The 16,770-nt window shown below is 35.4% G+C and overlaps 1 protein-coding gene across 1 annotated transcript; it reads left to right on the forward strand.

Annotated features, from left to right (window-relative positions):
* Nucleotides 1-8,846: 8,846 nt before the first annotated feature.
* Nucleotides 8,847-15,403, forward strand: LOC147389742 (uncharacterized). The gene is given in 10 exon segments (XM_086418815.1): nucleotides 8,847-9,400; nucleotides 9,700-9,900; nucleotides 9,997-10,119; nucleotides 10,253-10,290; nucleotides 10,389-10,497; nucleotides 10,627-10,966; nucleotides 10,969-12,830; nucleotides 13,077-13,233; nucleotides 14,074-14,309; nucleotides 14,831-15,403. Coding segments are annotated over 9 exon segments (3,084 nt in total). The 5' UTR covers nucleotides 8,847-9,322; the 3' UTR covers nucleotides 14,250-14,309; nucleotides 14,831-15,403.
* Nucleotides 15,404-16,770: the final 1,367 nt, after the last annotated feature.

Raw genomic sequence — 16,770 nt, forward strand, 5'->3', positions numbered from 1 at the left:
TACATCATGATTTCAAATGGATTTATCCTTTTTAGTATATTATCATTACCTACCTTTCTTATCTTATCACTTTGATTTCATTTAAAGATCAGATTAGGTGAGGCCGAAAGCATGTTATTATTCTCAATTCCTCACAGATTTTCATACTGATAGCCTAATAATAAGAACATAAGCTTTCTTTTGTAATTTTGAGCTATATGGATATAATTTTATTTGCCAAATTAGGTAGAGATAAAATGCTTATAAATTATAAAGATGTGAAAGAAAGGGATAATGAAAGAAGTGGATAAAGGGTCCCTCTCATGACAATGTTTCCAAATGTGAAGGGATCTTGTGTTGGAAACCATTTTCTCCTCTATATTCATCATTACTGGCATAACTATCTCTGCTCTTTACTTTTTATGAAGTGGTTTCCTTTATCCAAACTCTTTACATAATTCCTAAATTACCCTTTTCCCTTTCCATAAATTTAGTATATGACAAGAGGCTATGCTTTTGTAGGTGGGCTAGCCAACCACACTTAAATGGTAAGAAATATTTAGGGTGTGTTTGGTGACAAGAAGTTCTACCTTCCCAATTTGATCGGCAACAAAGGGCTTCTATGATAGATGGACATGAGAGAGTCGAAGTTGCAACTCCTTTGACTCAACTCCACTTCTACCATTTATATAAAAAATCCTTAGGAGTTTCCCACAAAAAAGATTACCTATGCCATATAAAGAAATCAATCCAAAAATAATATTAAGAAAATAAATAAAGATGCAATCACATAAAGAAAAATTAACAAAAAGATTTTATATGGTTCTTTTAATATTGAAGTACGTCCATAGATTAACACTGATTCCACTATGAAGAGAAAACTCTCTATAATAGATTACACCCTTTTACCAAATAAAGATAAATACATTCCCTTGAATACTATGGAATGGTTAATAGTAACTCCTTAATAACTAGTTGTTTAGAAAATAGGGGTAATTGAACTAAAAAAACTAATTGAGAAAAAGAAAAATAAGATGTAATCACACACAGAAACATAGAGAGTTTACGTGGTTCCCTCAACATTGAAGTACATCCACAGATCACACTGATCACTAATGAAAAGAAAACTCATGGTTACATATTATACTCTTTCACCGAAAATAGGTATTTAAACCCCCCAGAAAACCTAATTAGGGTTTTACATAATACTAATGCAATTATGAAAAAAAATCTTGAAAAAATTTCTAAAAGAAAACCATAGATTGACCGAAGTCTTCACTACGTATAAAGATGAACAATACTCCTTCGTGACCAATACCATCAAGCTCCTCAAACAATAACACTAGTACCTATCTTTAGGCTCCTCAAACCATAACATGCCACTTATGCTAATATCAAATGATGACTCTAGATCCTTGGACAACTAAATGCTAGAGTTTCTATACAAAGTTGCGGACATTTCTCAATATCCAACCTCAACTCCTATAAATCCACCTTCCAAACATACCCTAATAGGGGTCTTACATAAAAGCGTCAACTTGTTGAAGTCTTATCATGATCGCTTCTCACCTCCCATAGGTGCATTGGGAGCCCTGTTATATGTTATAGAGCTCTAGCTACATACATATCCAAGAAAAAAGTACCTCCTTTTGGTCCATTAAAAGAAATTTTTTTTTTTAAGGGTAGATCAAATGCTTAGTAGTACAAGTTTTGGGTGAAAAAACAAAACAAATTTTTTATTCCCACCTCTTGAATGTTTGAGCCCTTCCATGTCAATGTGCCAAACCTTGAGAAGGTGACCATCTCTTACAGCAACATACATTAACTACCTTGTCATAATGGTAATAAGGCTAGTAGTGGCCCACCAAGGTTTCTGAACAAAGTCATAGCCACAACTGACATTCCAATGTGCCCACAAAGCTTGGGCCAGGCCCATATGTGGGCCACCGACTGAGGTCCACTTACACTGGGGCAAGATACTAAAAGCCTTTTTGACAGCTATGTGTGACAAGTTTACAATCTTTTGGTTCCTACCATGTGTTTAGGTTCTCTTATTTGAGCTAAAGAGGAATGGAGGAGCTGAGGATTAGTGGGACCCACTCCCAACATCGGGTGTGGAGTCACGAGGGCAGTTGGATTGACAGTTATACAATATTGAAAACTGCAGTAGTAAACTCGTGATGCTGTTACCTTCTATTTTAATTGGGAGCGTGGGTCAAGTGCTACAGGATGTTGGGTCTCAATTCAACTCCACCATTGTGAAAAATTCTCCACTTTAACTCCTTAGAAAAGAGAGCTGCTATTGGCACCCCAGATTTTCCTTTCCCAAATAAAAGTAAGGACAATAAGTGAAGGATTTTTTCCAAAAACATGCTCAACTTAAGTTCAAATTCCTGTTTCGATACAATATTGTTCATTTTAATTCTCGAAACATGTATTTCAAGTAAATTCATCACTTCTATAATCAATGTATTTACTAGTACATCTATGGATTCGTAGATATTAAAAATGACAAACTCTTGAGTTCGTAGGTTATAAAAATTACGAATAAATGTTTTAGGAATTAAAATGAACAGTGTAACAAATTCGAAATTTCATCATATTCAATGCACCAAATGAAGATTCACTCATAAGTGAGTGATTGTGAATAAATAAAGATTGGGGGTGTCGATAATGTTTTTTTTTAATTTTTTTTTGTTGCTACATTTCTATTTTTTGGGTTTAGGATTTTATATGAACCTAATCATAATTGTAAACAACTATTAAAATTGTGTTATAATGTCTTATTTTTAATGTTAAAATAATAATTTGAGCCAAACCTTTGTAATATTTGAAGAGTGTGTTTTAATATTTAATTAAAGTGTGATAAATAATGTAAGAAAATGACATGTAATAAGTAAACGTTGGGGTGTCAATAGCAGCTGTCCTGAAAAATCAGACCCTGATTTTAGCTTTGATGGATGAGCGCATGAAAAAACATTCAAGGGTCAGTGACAAATGAAGTGCCACGTGGAAGGCAAAGGAGGCCTGGAGTTCATTTTCAAGGCAACTCTGGCGAGTACAAAGATTGGCACGCTTTCGCTTGGCTTGGGAAATCTGAACATCCACGCTACAGTCCACATGGTTAATTGAGAAACTGTGGTTAAGCCCACCTCACGCCCAACAGGAGCAGCTTTAAAGCCAAGTTAAGGCAGGAGCCAACCATCTCACCTTACTGTGGGCCCCACCTATTCACTCTCCAGCGTCTCTTACAGGGGAAGCCCAACTAACTTAAAACTTTTTCCTTTTTTATTTAGCATTTCTTTATTTTATTATAAAATGTACTAAAAAAAAAAAAAAAACACTTTGAGAATGTTTAAAGAATCGTAATCGGACCAATAATGAGATCGAAAACTTGTTCAATTGGTCGAACCATGATAGATTTTGGTTGGATTGATTTTCATATATTAAAACTTTCTAAAAATATCTGTAATAACATACTTAGAAAATAATCAAACATTTAAATCTTACCTTAAAAGATAACTTTCAAAAATCTATTAACAAATGTATTGATTTAGACATCAAAAATTCTCCTGAGATAAACATTTCCAAAATCAATTATCAATAACTTTGATAGTTTAGATTGTACTGAATTAGATTGTGAGTTACTTTTTAACGATCTTATCTCTGTTATTTTTTAGGATGCTTTTAGTGTCCTGGTTCTTCAGTAGTAGCTGGTTTGGGTCTGCCTTAACCTGTTGACCTTAAAAAAAAAAAAAAATCTTCCCTAATTGAATTTTTTTCTAAATTCAATTAAAAAAATTGAAATAGATTTATTTGGTTCGACAATTGAACAATGGACATTTCATAGAAATTGGCATTTTTTAGCAAAATCCAATTAGACCTGGTCAAACTTCGATCCAATTTTCAAAATACCACTTTGAGATTATTATTATTAATTTTCTTACCTCAAGCCTTCTTAGTTGTTAGGTTTTAAAACACAGTCTTGTTGTTATATTTTATAAATTGAGTGTTAGATCATCTTGCATTGGACTTATGCCACTTGACACGTGCAACTAGATTTTATAATTTGTATAAAACAGTAACACATGAGATATGAAACTATTGTTTATTAAGTATGACTCCATTATGTCAAACTATAGGATAGCACATGATACTTAAGAAGTACAATTTGCCTTGGAATCCAGTGGCTATAAATTATTAATCAGGCTGTATTTTCTTTTTTAAACGTCCACTAAGATGTGGTCAAAGTTAAGAAAAACACTATTACATCCTTACTAACTTAGTAGAGAAAATTTTGTAACTTTATCTCATTGTAAAGGACAACAGTATGAGAAGTTAAAAATAAAAAAATAAAAAAATAAAAAATAAAAAATAAAAGTTAATTTTAATGTTTAATTTTAATTTTAAAATTTGGAATTCGGTAGTTGTTCATTTCAACTTTCTACAAGAGGGTGAAACTGGAGAGTTGAAAAAAAAGTTTAACAACTAAAATGTAATTTCTCCAAGAAGTTAAAAATTTAAAGATTTGGATAAAAATCAAAGAATTTTGACTATAGATCAAAGATAAGGGCATTACAAGTAATTTTCTGTTAATCATCCAGTGTAGATTGATATCAAGGACACGTGTCATCAGCTTTAAAAACACAGGACATCTCAAATAAACAGCTAAACGTGGAAGGGTATTGTCCCTTACAGGCAAAGATGCGATGTCTAAAAAAAAAAAAAGTGTTCCCTTACTGTTTTATATGGAGCCTACTATATTTTAAGAGACTACGTAGAGAATCTTTTTAATCTTAATTTTATTCTTGAACACCTAACCCTATTGATTCGAAGAAGAAGTCAATCTCTTTTACCCTCAATTAATTAAGAGAGTTACTATTGCCACACCACCTTTAACTAACGCCATACCAACTGCATGAAATTTTTTGGTGATTTACATAGGAATTGATGTGGCATTAATAAAAGTTGGGGTGGCCATCTTAGCACTCTTAATTAATCCTTCGTCAACCCTAAAAGAGTTTACCCCCAAAAATCCTATATATATTATTCGAGTCGTGCTGGAGTGACCTTAAGATTAGATCTCACATTGCACATCTCGACTTGAAAGTAGATAGGAATCATAAATGCTTTTTTAGTCGTATCTTGAGGATTTGCATCTATGGTTTACCTACATTTTCATATTAAGGTGTACGATGTGAGATCCAATTTTGAGGTCACTTCAACATTATTCAAAATATTCCCATGAAAATGTTGAAGTAACATTAAAATCGATATTGATTCTCACGTTGCTAACGTGGATGTATGTACAAAATCGTAGATGCTTTTCATTGAGATACAAGCATGGTTTTTAAACTCGTCTGAGACCGAAACGTATCGTCCGAGTTAACTCGGTATCGAAGCAGAACGAGATCAACTCACAAAGTATTTTGAGATAACTGCGTATTGTGAGACAAATGAATCGTCTCGAACGATATTTTCCGATATCTCGGACGATACAAACAAGACAGTGCAGAACATGATTAACTCACGAGTTAAACAAGATGTAACGGACGAGATTTTGAAAATCTCGTTCAAGTTAACCGAGACAAATGAGTTAAAGCCTCAACCCTCTATTCTTACACTTCCAAATCAATTTGTTTAATTATATATATATATTTTTTTGGATTCATTTTTTAATAAGAATAATTTATAAAATTTTCATATTTTTTAAATGGTTAAAAATCATTGTCTTATTATCAAACGAGATAACTCGAATAAAGACGAGACATATCATCCGAGTCAACTCGGTATCAGAATTGAACGAGACGAGACGTTATACCGAATTTAAAAATCATGAATACAAGTGAAAAATATCTATAATTATCTATGCACCTCCCCATGAGATTAATGTGAGAATTGAAGTCACTTTTAATATTACCAGAACAGGAATCTATTCCCATTCAATTGTAACCACCGTGTATGATACGAAGGGTATCAATTAATGTGAGACATTGGGCCCACTACATAGTCCATCAGTGGTCTTGTAAAACTTCAAAACGGACACGAGTACTTGAAGTAGGCCCCAATACACCCTCCTGTACATCACCACGTGTACCATCATAAAGTGCTAGACTGCTATTTCGGTCCACAATTAGACAACCAATTTCACTTTCGAATGTCTGTTTTCTAAGATACTCATGTAAGAGTACTAACCAGATAAGGTAAAAAATCATTTTTGAAAATAGAAAATATTTACTGAAAATTAATGACGTGGAAAGTTGACCAATTTAAGAGTCAAAGTAAGAAGCCGGCAATAGCTTAGGTAAGCCGGCGGCTTTTTTAGAATATTCTCCTATCGATCATGTAGGATCTAGCGTTCTTATGCTTACTAGATCTTTAGCTTGCGAGCCGTATCGCGCAGCGAGAGCAAAATTTTAACAAAGCGTAGCCATCAAGACCAAATTACTACAATGCCCTTCAATGGGCAACGGCTGAGATGGAAAGAGAAATACAAGTTTCACAGATCGGTTTCATACGTAATCCCAAGGTAATATCTTCCTACCACTAGCTTTTGTTTGACACTGGTGTCTTACTTTGCTTACTAAAATTTTCCAAAAATTTGTCTAGCATTGAAGCCTCCAGCTCGAACATGGACAAATATTTGTACGAAGGGAGGACCACATTTAAGCCCATAAAGATTGAATTTGAGCAATCATGCATAGTTGGAGGTGATGATGCTGTTGCTCATGCTGTGTTTTTGTGCAAAAATGGTGGGGTTTGGGTTTGTCTCACATTTCTTATACTTATTGAGTGCTAATAGTTCGTGGATTAACTACGTATTTTAGCAAAAAGCTCACATAATTTGACTTTAAGATGGAAAAAGAGAGAGCATAAAGAAAAAGGAAAAAAAAGGACAATCGAAAAGGTAGGTATGTGTGTCATTAGGGACTACTACTATTATCTCCATTTTCAATTTGATTTGTATGTGTTGTTCACATCAAGTGTGAGGTACAAAAGCACACACGATTCCTAACATAAACACATCTTTACACTGATTGTCCACGATGAAAGACAAATGTTGTAAGAAGAAATTTGCAAATGGACATGGTAATTGAGTTTGACTCCTCTAGAAGAGGGTTATCTTGGGAGTGCATTAACGAGGACTATGGAGAATAGAATTGTATGCATGGGCTACGCAGACAAGAATAAATTCTTTCCCCTAGATCAACAACCACCCAAAATAAACAATTTTTGTGAACGTTATAGGCAACCCAGAAGAGAGGGCATAAAATATTGCATGTCCAAAGTCATCAGCCACAACATTCAAATGATAATAATTAAACTCACGAGCAAGCATAGTGATATATTTAAGTCATTTTCATCATTTCATTTCAGCTTGACAAAACATGAACCCATATATATGCTTTTCTAAAACACACCATCCCATCACATGTGACTAAAATTTGGCCATGACACATGTCAACACCTATCCGACAATACAACCTAGTCAACATGCTATAACCAATTACCCTAATTTTCCCGGATTTCGATTGGAGAATCTAATAGAGACATTATTATTGAGATTCTTACAACAAAAAAATGAGACATTCCATGCCCTTTGAGAGTGCTTTATTGTTATAGTTAGATTTATTAATAAATAAAGATTGAAAACAAACGTATTCAATTCCCATACTCTTAAGCCAACCGAACTATTTATTAATTTGATCGTCAAAGCGTTTTTTCTTAGGAAACATCGTAATGTAAGGGAGTCCTAATGTCATATTCCATTAAGCTAAGAAGGAAGAAGTAGAGACTTCCAATTAATTGAACAACTATTTCAACTATTGGGTACAATGAATCTCTAATGGGTAATTCGATCTTCATCTTGTCCAAAGTATGTCTCAAATCCTTGGTATTGTGATTGTCACCAACATAGTTTAAAACCATATAACTACTTAATGATCACGTCATGTCCTCTAGACATGATAAAAAAGAGAGTTAATTATTAGATTATGTTTTCTTTAATGTGATTAAAAAATTGTTAACCTTCATCACATGATCCTATATTATATAAAAAAGAATGTGGCAATTTCTACCATGTCCAATGCTTATAAAAATGGAGGCAAAAATAAATCTTTAAAACGAAAATTAAAATCAGTACTTTATTAAATTGAAAATTGACTTAATCACTGAAATAATATTACTTGTATCCTGATCAAAGAAAATGGAAAAAAGAACCTCATCATCCATGCCATCAATCGCTATGGATTTTTCTTCCACAATAACCATCACCAATATCATCTTTAACATCATTGTGATCGTAATTAAAATGTTCACGGTAGATTAATTAAAAAAATCTTGTTCTTCCATTCAATTCTATCTAAAATCATGTATCTTAATATTGATATAACCCATAATAGCAAAGAAAAGGATAAAGTGATTTGAAATAGCCCATAAAACATACTTGAGTATGTAAGAACATCACTGCTTTTACTTGAGATACGAGTATTATATATTTAAGGAAAATCGATGGTTCTCTTGCACACAAAGTTATACGTAGAATGTTATTTAGAGTAACTAGGCTCTAATACTAAATCAAATCAAACGAAATTAGGAAAAATAAATTGTCATCGGGCTCAAATAAGATAAGGTTGAAGTGACTTTCCTTGTTTTCATAGAATTTCCCAATCAAAGACCAATGAATTATCTTACATGTTGAGGTCATTTCTGTCTTTTCAAACCCTAATTTAGTGCTCCTCTCACGCAACCTACCGGCAGAACTTTTTGGCCTAATAGAGATTTGTTTAATAAAATATTTCAGCGAAGCTTCTTTTTCACCTTTTTTTTTTCTTTATTTATTATTTTTTTTAATTTAAGTCATCTCTGTCAAGGACTGTTACAGAGAGAAAACAACGGTAAGAACACTCGGATCTGTTTGGTTGTTCTCTTCCTTCCAACTCTCGAATTCTCTTTTATAATTTTATTATCTGTTTATGGTGAATTTCATCTCAGAACTTCACCTACTCCTCTCTAATGGATCTGCAATCACATTGACCGATCAACTACTCATTCTCATTTCCAACTATCTACAGTTTCTGGTTTGATCTCTTCATCTCCAAATGAGGTTGAACTAGAGATAAATTAAAGGTCTTGCTTCGCATTTCAGGAAAAACTAAGTTTTTTTGGTTTTAATTCTGAAAAAATTGAATCTTTTACAGAGCAAATTGAGATTGGAGATTTTCCTGCATTTGGTAGTTGAAAATTGATGAGGTGAGTGTGATGTTAGCTAGGGTTTCTGGTTGAAAGATCGGAAGCTTTGTTTCGATGAGGAGATGTTGAAGAACTGAAGCGGAAAGCAAAGATGTTCAAGTCGGCTAGATGGAGGATCGAGAAAAACAAGATCAAAGCTGTATTCAAATTGCAATTTCATGCAACTCAGGTATTATTTCACTATAATGCAAGTAAATTTCTCAACTTTTTATAGTTGAATCCTTGTAGATTATTAGTTTAGATTGTTAGAAAGTAATTTAATTCGAATTTTCAAGAACCGATTGAGATCGGTGGATCCAGATGAAGAATGTGAATTTCATCATCATTGTCAGAGTCTTATCTCCAAATTTGGGGATTGAATGAGTTCGGTTCCTTCATTTAATTCTGTATAAAATCATGTTTTCGGTTAACTGAAGTGTGTTCAAATTGGCAATGTGATGTTGTTTAATGTTCTCTCATTCAATTTAGGTACCACAAGTAGGATGGGCTACTCTGATGGTGTCTCTGGTTCCTGTCGATGTCGGAAAACCAACTGTAAGATTGGAGAAGGCCATGGTTCGTGATGGAATTTGTCACTGGGAGAACCCAATCTATGAAACAGTAAAATTCGTCCGGGAACCAAAAACAGGGAAAATTAATGAGAAAATTTACCAGTTCATTGTTTCAACCGTAAGAAATGACGATATCTCTTGAGTTTTCTTCTCATTTTTCTCTCTTTCTTCCTTCTTGATGGATTTCTGTTGGTTTGCTCTATGGGTTCTTTAGGGATCATCGAAAGCTGGACTTCTGGGAGAAGTCAGCATTGATTTTGCAGATTATTCTGAGGCAATGAAACCGTCTTTGGTTTCGCTTCCCCTTAAAACTTCAAATACTGGCGCAGTTCTTCATGTTAGTGTTTTCTTCCATCCTGATTTTGTAGTTTATTGAGAGAGACTAAACTGCAATTTTGATTAAGATATGTAATTCAAGCCTAAATGGTTGTAGAGATTCCTGATATTTGTGATTATGATTTCCGTGACAGGTTACTATTGAGCGAATGCATGGTGCTACTGATGAAAGGTGAATATGAGGTTTAGTTTTTTTTTTTTTTTTTTGATTTGTAACTATGAATTAGGATTACGGTTTTTTATTTCTTCCTTTTATGAGAGATTTTGCAGAGAGATTGAAGACAATGGAGATGTGACGGTTAAATCCCAAGATAGGAGCTTGAGGAGCCAGTTCAGCAATTGTGAAGTTGATGGAAACTCTGACGGCATTTCTACTGAAGTAAGGTCTCATCTCATCTTCAACATTTGTTACTATGAATTGCGATTATGATTCCTTTAGACATTTGGGTTTTTTCAAGCAAAAGTTATAATAACATAGGTTTGGTTTGTGTTTCTGATTGTTTCACAGAATGGGGTTATTAACAAAACGATATCTCAGAGAGTTGAGGCCACCAATGGCATCCTTGTAGCATGTAGAAGCTCTGATACTACATCAACAACGGGTTCAGAGAGCAGCTCTGAGAGAGACACCCCAAGAGAACTTGGATTGAAGAATAATAATGTACATCAGGACCCTACCAGCTTCCTATCATCTCTGAGCCACGTCTCTATTCCTCAGAAATCAATAACCAATGCCACAGCGACAAATGGGCAGGAGAACTGGAGATCAAACGCGGAGTGGTCCGTAGGTTCTGCTCCAGATGGAAGTACAGATGACTCAAACAGTTCAGAAGACAATCTTACAAAAGAAGGTCACCACAGTCTTCCGATATCTCTGTTGGAAAGCTTAAGAGTGATCTTGTTATTTTGGCAAGACAGGTGGAAGTGTCGGAGCTGGAACTACAGACTCTCAGAAAGCAAATTGTGAAGGAGAGCAAAAGGGGTCAGGATTTCTCAAGAGAAGTTGTTAGCCTGAAAGAGGAGAGAGATGTGCTTAAAAAAGAATGTGAGCAACTCAAGGCTTCACAGAAACGTAATGATGCGGCAAAAGTTTCAAACAAGTTGCAGTTTGAGAGTGAAGATCCGAGAGGTCTACTGCAAGAAATCAGACAAGAATTGAATTATGAAAAAGATCTGAACGCCAATCTCCGGTTACAACTGCAAAAGACACAAGAGGCCAACTCGGAGTTAATTCTTGCTGTGCAAGACCTAGATGAAATGTTGGAGCAGAAAAATAGGGAAATATTCGCTCTTTCCAACAATGTCCAACAGGAAACAATCTCCAAACATGAAACAGAAGAGGATGAAGAACAACAAGCACTGGAACAACTAGTGAAGGATCATGATGAAGCTAAGGAATCTTACATGCTTGAGCAAAAGATCATTGATTTGTACAGTGAAATAGATGTATATAGGAGAGAGAGAGATGAGCTCGAGATGCAAATGGAACAGATTGCCTTGGACTATGAGATTTTAAAACAGGAAAACCACGATCTCTTGTCAAAACTAGAACAAAACCATCTGCAAGAACAACTTACAATGCAATGTGAGTACCCAGCCTCTTTGAATATGATGAATGAACTTGAAGCCCAGGTTGAAAGCTTGGAGGAGCAACTCAAGAAACAAGAAGCAGAATTCTCAGTCTCTTCGGCTACCATAATTGACCTTGAAAACCAGGTCAAGAGCTTGGAGAAAGAACTTGAGAACCAAGCACAAGGATTTGAAGCCGATCTGGAAGCTGTGACGCTAGCTAAAGTTGAGCAGGAACAAAGGACCATCCGAGCAGAGGAGGCGTTGAGGAAGGCACGATGGACTAATGCTAACACGGCTGAGCGGCTTCAAGAAGAATTTAGAAGGCTTTCCATACAAATGGCATCTACATTTGATGCAAATGAGAAGCTCGCTATGAAAGCACTGATGGAAGCAAATGAACTGCGTATGCAGAAAAGCATTCACGAAGAACTGCTCGAGAAAGCTAAAGAAGAGCTTGGGTTGGTTAAAGATCAATATGAAGGAAAACTGAAAGAGCTTTCAAACCAAATAGATTTGGAAACAAAACAAGCTGAGCAGATGTTGTTGGAACTCGAAGATATGTCCAAGAAGCTTCAATGTCAAAAGAAGCATGAGGAAGAAATGCATGAAGGTTTGTCAAAGGAGATCCTAATGCTCAGGTCTGAAAAGACAGAAGAGGTAGAAAAATTGAGAGTTGAGATGGAAATAATTAAGACATCGATTAACGAGGCAGAGATGGAGCTTCGAAGAGGAAATGCAGAAAGAGATGAATTGGTGAGAATAATTGATTCATTGAGGAAAGAAGCAGATAAGTCATTGGAGGAATTTAAACATATGAGGTCTGTAAAGGAGGAAAAGGAGACAATGATCGGAATTATGCAATCGGAGGTTGAAATCCTTAGAGCTCAGTATAATGACTTGAAACATTCCTTGTTTGAGGATGAGTTAGAGAAAGAGGACCTGAGAAAACAGGTCTTTAACTTAAGAGGTGACCTACAAAAGAAGGAAGACATGATTGCTGCGACTGAGAAGAAGCTAAAGGACAGTATTGAACGAGTTACAGATGGGACAAAACCAAATTCAAGGAACAATAAATCAGCACCAGCTCCTCGTGGATCTAAGGAGGTTGCTGGTTTGCGGGAGAAAATCAAACTACTTCAGGTAAATTTGCTACTCCATTGAGTATATTCTATTAGATGTTTAAAGCATAATTAGTTTTGTATAAAAATCAATTGTTTGAGAAGTATAGAAACGGTAGAATCCTTTGTAAAGTATCCCAATATGTTTATATAGTCTCATACGCATGATGTTAGCCTTTGTATATAATTTTAGATTTTTTTATTTCGAGTTTTGTTTATTGTGGATTTGGCTTAGAAATACAATGATTCGTTTTGCAAACTCTAACAGGGACAGATAAAACTCAAGGAAGCTGCCCTAGAAAACTCAACCAATGCATTTTTAGAGAAGGAAAAGGATCTGCATAACATAATAGAAGAACTTGAAAACAGGATGGTAGAGCTCAACCAGAATGGTACAAGTTGTGAACATCAGTTTCAAGAGGTTAGTATCTTCTCACTTACATGAAATACTATTCAAGTTATACACGGCATAAATAGTCATAATCTTTGGTAAAGCTAGCAACAGGGTTTTGCTCCCTCTGGCTCTGGCCATGTGTTCGAAACTGGGTGGTCTCCTGAGTTACCTTGTTGCATATTGGGAAACTTCTGTGAGGTCAGGGTCCCATCCCAAATGGGGTGTTGGCTAACCCTGCATTACCAAAAAAAAAAAAAACCCCTCATTATACTTCAATGAGAAAGATGTAGAAGTGGAGGAATTTCTTTAATACATAGACCACTGTCAGATTCTTTTTAAGTTGCTGTTTAACTTAAAAATCAAGCAAAATTCTTCTTCTTCTTGGTAAGAGCTAAATCTTTTTGAGTCTCAAATAAGGCAACTTGGGTATTTCACTGGGCCTAACTTCTGAAGTTAACTTTTATGGCCATCAAACTAACTTATGCAAGGGTTTGTTTTCTAGATACAGAAAGTTAATGATGCCGAGAACGTAACTGCAATTGCTAATAAGTCTGGAGGAAGAAATATAGCAGAAATTTTGTTGGATACAGAGATGGGCACTAAAGCTTACTTGTCTGATTCGAATGGCACTACAGAAGCAATCAAAAGGTATAAGATGGTTAATTACAAGTTCATTTTCCTGATTTCAAGTTTTTTTTTTTCCTTCTATTTTTTGCATCTAAACACTTATTTATGGGTTAAGGACATATTATCTTAGTACTAATGATGATAATTATTGCCTTTTTTTTTGTGTCTCCACAGCAACTGTGAAACTTTCTCAGAAAAAGAAATGAAAGTTTCCATTTCTGGTATCTATGATCAAGGCACTTAGATGAAGTGCTAAGTCAAATTGCATTACTGAAGGCGAAGAACAAATCTATGGAAGGTGAGCTGAAAGATATGCAAGAGAGATACTCAGAAATAAGTCTCAAGTTTGCAGAGGTAGAAGGTGAAAGGCAACAGCTTGTAATGACCGTTCGTAATCTCAAGAATGCTAAGAAGAACTAATTAGTGGTCTTGAAGATGCTCGAAAACTGGATCGATATGATGCACAGATGGAGCAGAGAGGTATCTTAAGTGGCAGATTGATATTAGAGCTTTGTCAAGGAAAATATAATATGTATATCAATTCTTCATTCTTTCTTCATGCTTCTTTATCTCTCTTCTGAGAACACAAAATTTCCAATTAGTTTTATAAGGTAGCTAAGTGTTCTCCTAAGTGTGGTTTATCTAGGTCTTGCAGTGCCATATGAGTCGTTATAAAAAATGTAACATAGCTTTCATTAATATATTCTTTTACATTATGTGATTCTGAGGTTTTTACCAAGTGAAAATGATATAGATTATGAAAAGGTACATTTACTAGACAGTGATCAATGCTTTTAAATACAAGAAATTGAACGCCGAACATCATTGATGAAGATTAAAGATGATATGTGAACACACACAGAAACACATAAGAAAGCATGCATTCTTGACGTTCGAGAGTTCAAATTTTGGACAAGTCACATTGGGTTGGTTCAAGGCAGTTTAAACTTTGTTAATTTAAACATCTCACAAGTTGGCCTATTGTCTTGTATGGGTTTCAGGTTTCGCTGAAGTCAACCATGTGGCTCGTGGATAAGACCTTGATTATTATTAAGTGGTGAACAGGAAATGACCAGAGGAAGGAAGAGGGAGGTCAAAGCTCAACTCAAGTTCTTCAATGGAGAAGAGTAAAGGAGAATATCTCTCTCACTCTCTTAAAATATTTTTTCTTCTTCAAAATAGCTAAAAGAGTGTCCTGAAGAGAGGTAAATATAGCGAACTTGAACCAAAAGAGTGAACCAAGACCACTGGATTAACACCCACATTGAGAAAAAATGATGAAAACATCTGAAAATAGTAAAGATTTGTGCTGAAATACTAATGGATGTTATGCTTATAATCATAGAGCATATAATCGTATGGCTGAATTCGTATAGTCTTCATCGAGAAAACAAGCACACTACTAAACGAGAATTATAATGACCCCATAATGTATCACAAAAATTGCACAAAAGTATGTGAAGTTTTTGGCTTTAACAAAGTAGCCATCTACCAAGAAGAAATCTAGTCTGGGTGGGTTCCGGATCTGTTTTCTTTACAGCTTCTTTCATCATCTCTTTGACAGTCGATTCACATTCGTTTTAGGACAAACATGAAATTCAACAAAACTTACTACATGAAAAAAGGGGTAAATTTGACGCCAAGGTTCATCAAATTTAACCCTTTTTCACGTAGTGTTTAAAAGAGCCAAGGAAGACAGAAAGGGAAAAGAATCCATCTCAGATACTATTGGTCAAGACTGAGCAAAGACTGCATCAATTATGTTAAAAAGGTGTCTAGTGTGCCAGTTGCATTCAAATCTAGATCGACTCCCAAAAGATCCACCCTATGAATCCTTGCTTCTGGGGAGATTGATCCGAAGCTCGAGTACGGTCAGTACGCCATTTTCCTTCTCTATCATGACGAATCAATTGATTTTATTTAGGCATCATTCTTTCCTTTGTCCTTCCCCACAATTTGCGCCCTATTACTAATGATTACTCCCGAGGTGTAGGCGCTTTCCAGAGGTGGAATCTTCTAGTTCTTCCTATTTGACCCGAAACCGATCGATCTAGCCATGAGCAGGTTGAAGAGAGCTCTAACAGGCCTTGGAGGACCGAACCCACGTATGTGGCAAAATACGGGGATGACTTGTGGCTAGGGGTGAAAGGCCAACCAAGATCGATGGGGATTTGGTGATGGTGAAGCTCCAACCCCAACAATTCAAAGTATTCATGAAGATACACAAGGAGTTGATACGCAAGTATGAGAGTCCCTTTCCCATACTAAGAAAGGTAGGCAAGGTATCATACCGACTTCAGCTCCCTCCCAAGCTGAAGATTCATCCTATCTTCCATGCAAGTTGTCTCATGCCCACTCTTATAGTTCGCAGGGTTTGATCGCAAGATGTGTGTGGCTCAGGCGTGGGTTCTTAGCTTGGCTCACGAATTAATTCGAAGTGGAGTTCCGCGAAAGGTCGGGGCATTTGACAAAATCAATATATTTCCATATTGAGCGTAATTCATCCATTAGACTTCGCGTTTTGTCTTCAGTTCCAATCTCATTGCACGCATCTCGCTCCCTGTGATGTTCAGGTGAGTTCACGGATATGCTTACGCTAGAGCACATGTCAAACAGCCTAAAACTTGCCCCCATACCATATGAAATGTGAGCGGAACCACTTTCGCTGGGTTAGCTTAGTAGCGGTGCTTTAAACACTACATGAAAAAGGGATAAATTCGATGAATCTTGTCATCAAATTTACCGCTTGTCATCAAATTTACCGCTTTTTTCACGTAGTGTTCTTAATGCATTTAAACAAAAGAAGGCCGAGTGGATGGTTGTTAACACACAAATTCTCTTCCAAAAATGTCCTAGTAATACATTTAAACTTATAATGAGATAAGTTTTTGGTGTAAATTCAAATTCGCCCAAATTGATATTTTATATTATAGAAATATTT

Source organism: Akebia trifoliata, chromosome 12 (genome assembly GCF_017979445.1).
Source record: "Akebia trifoliata isolate Shusen 1 chromosome 12, ASM1797944v1, whole genome shotgun sequence".
Classification (NCBI taxonomy): Eukaryota; Viridiplantae; Streptophyta; class Magnoliopsida; order Ranunculales; family Lardizabalaceae; genus Akebia; species Akebia trifoliata.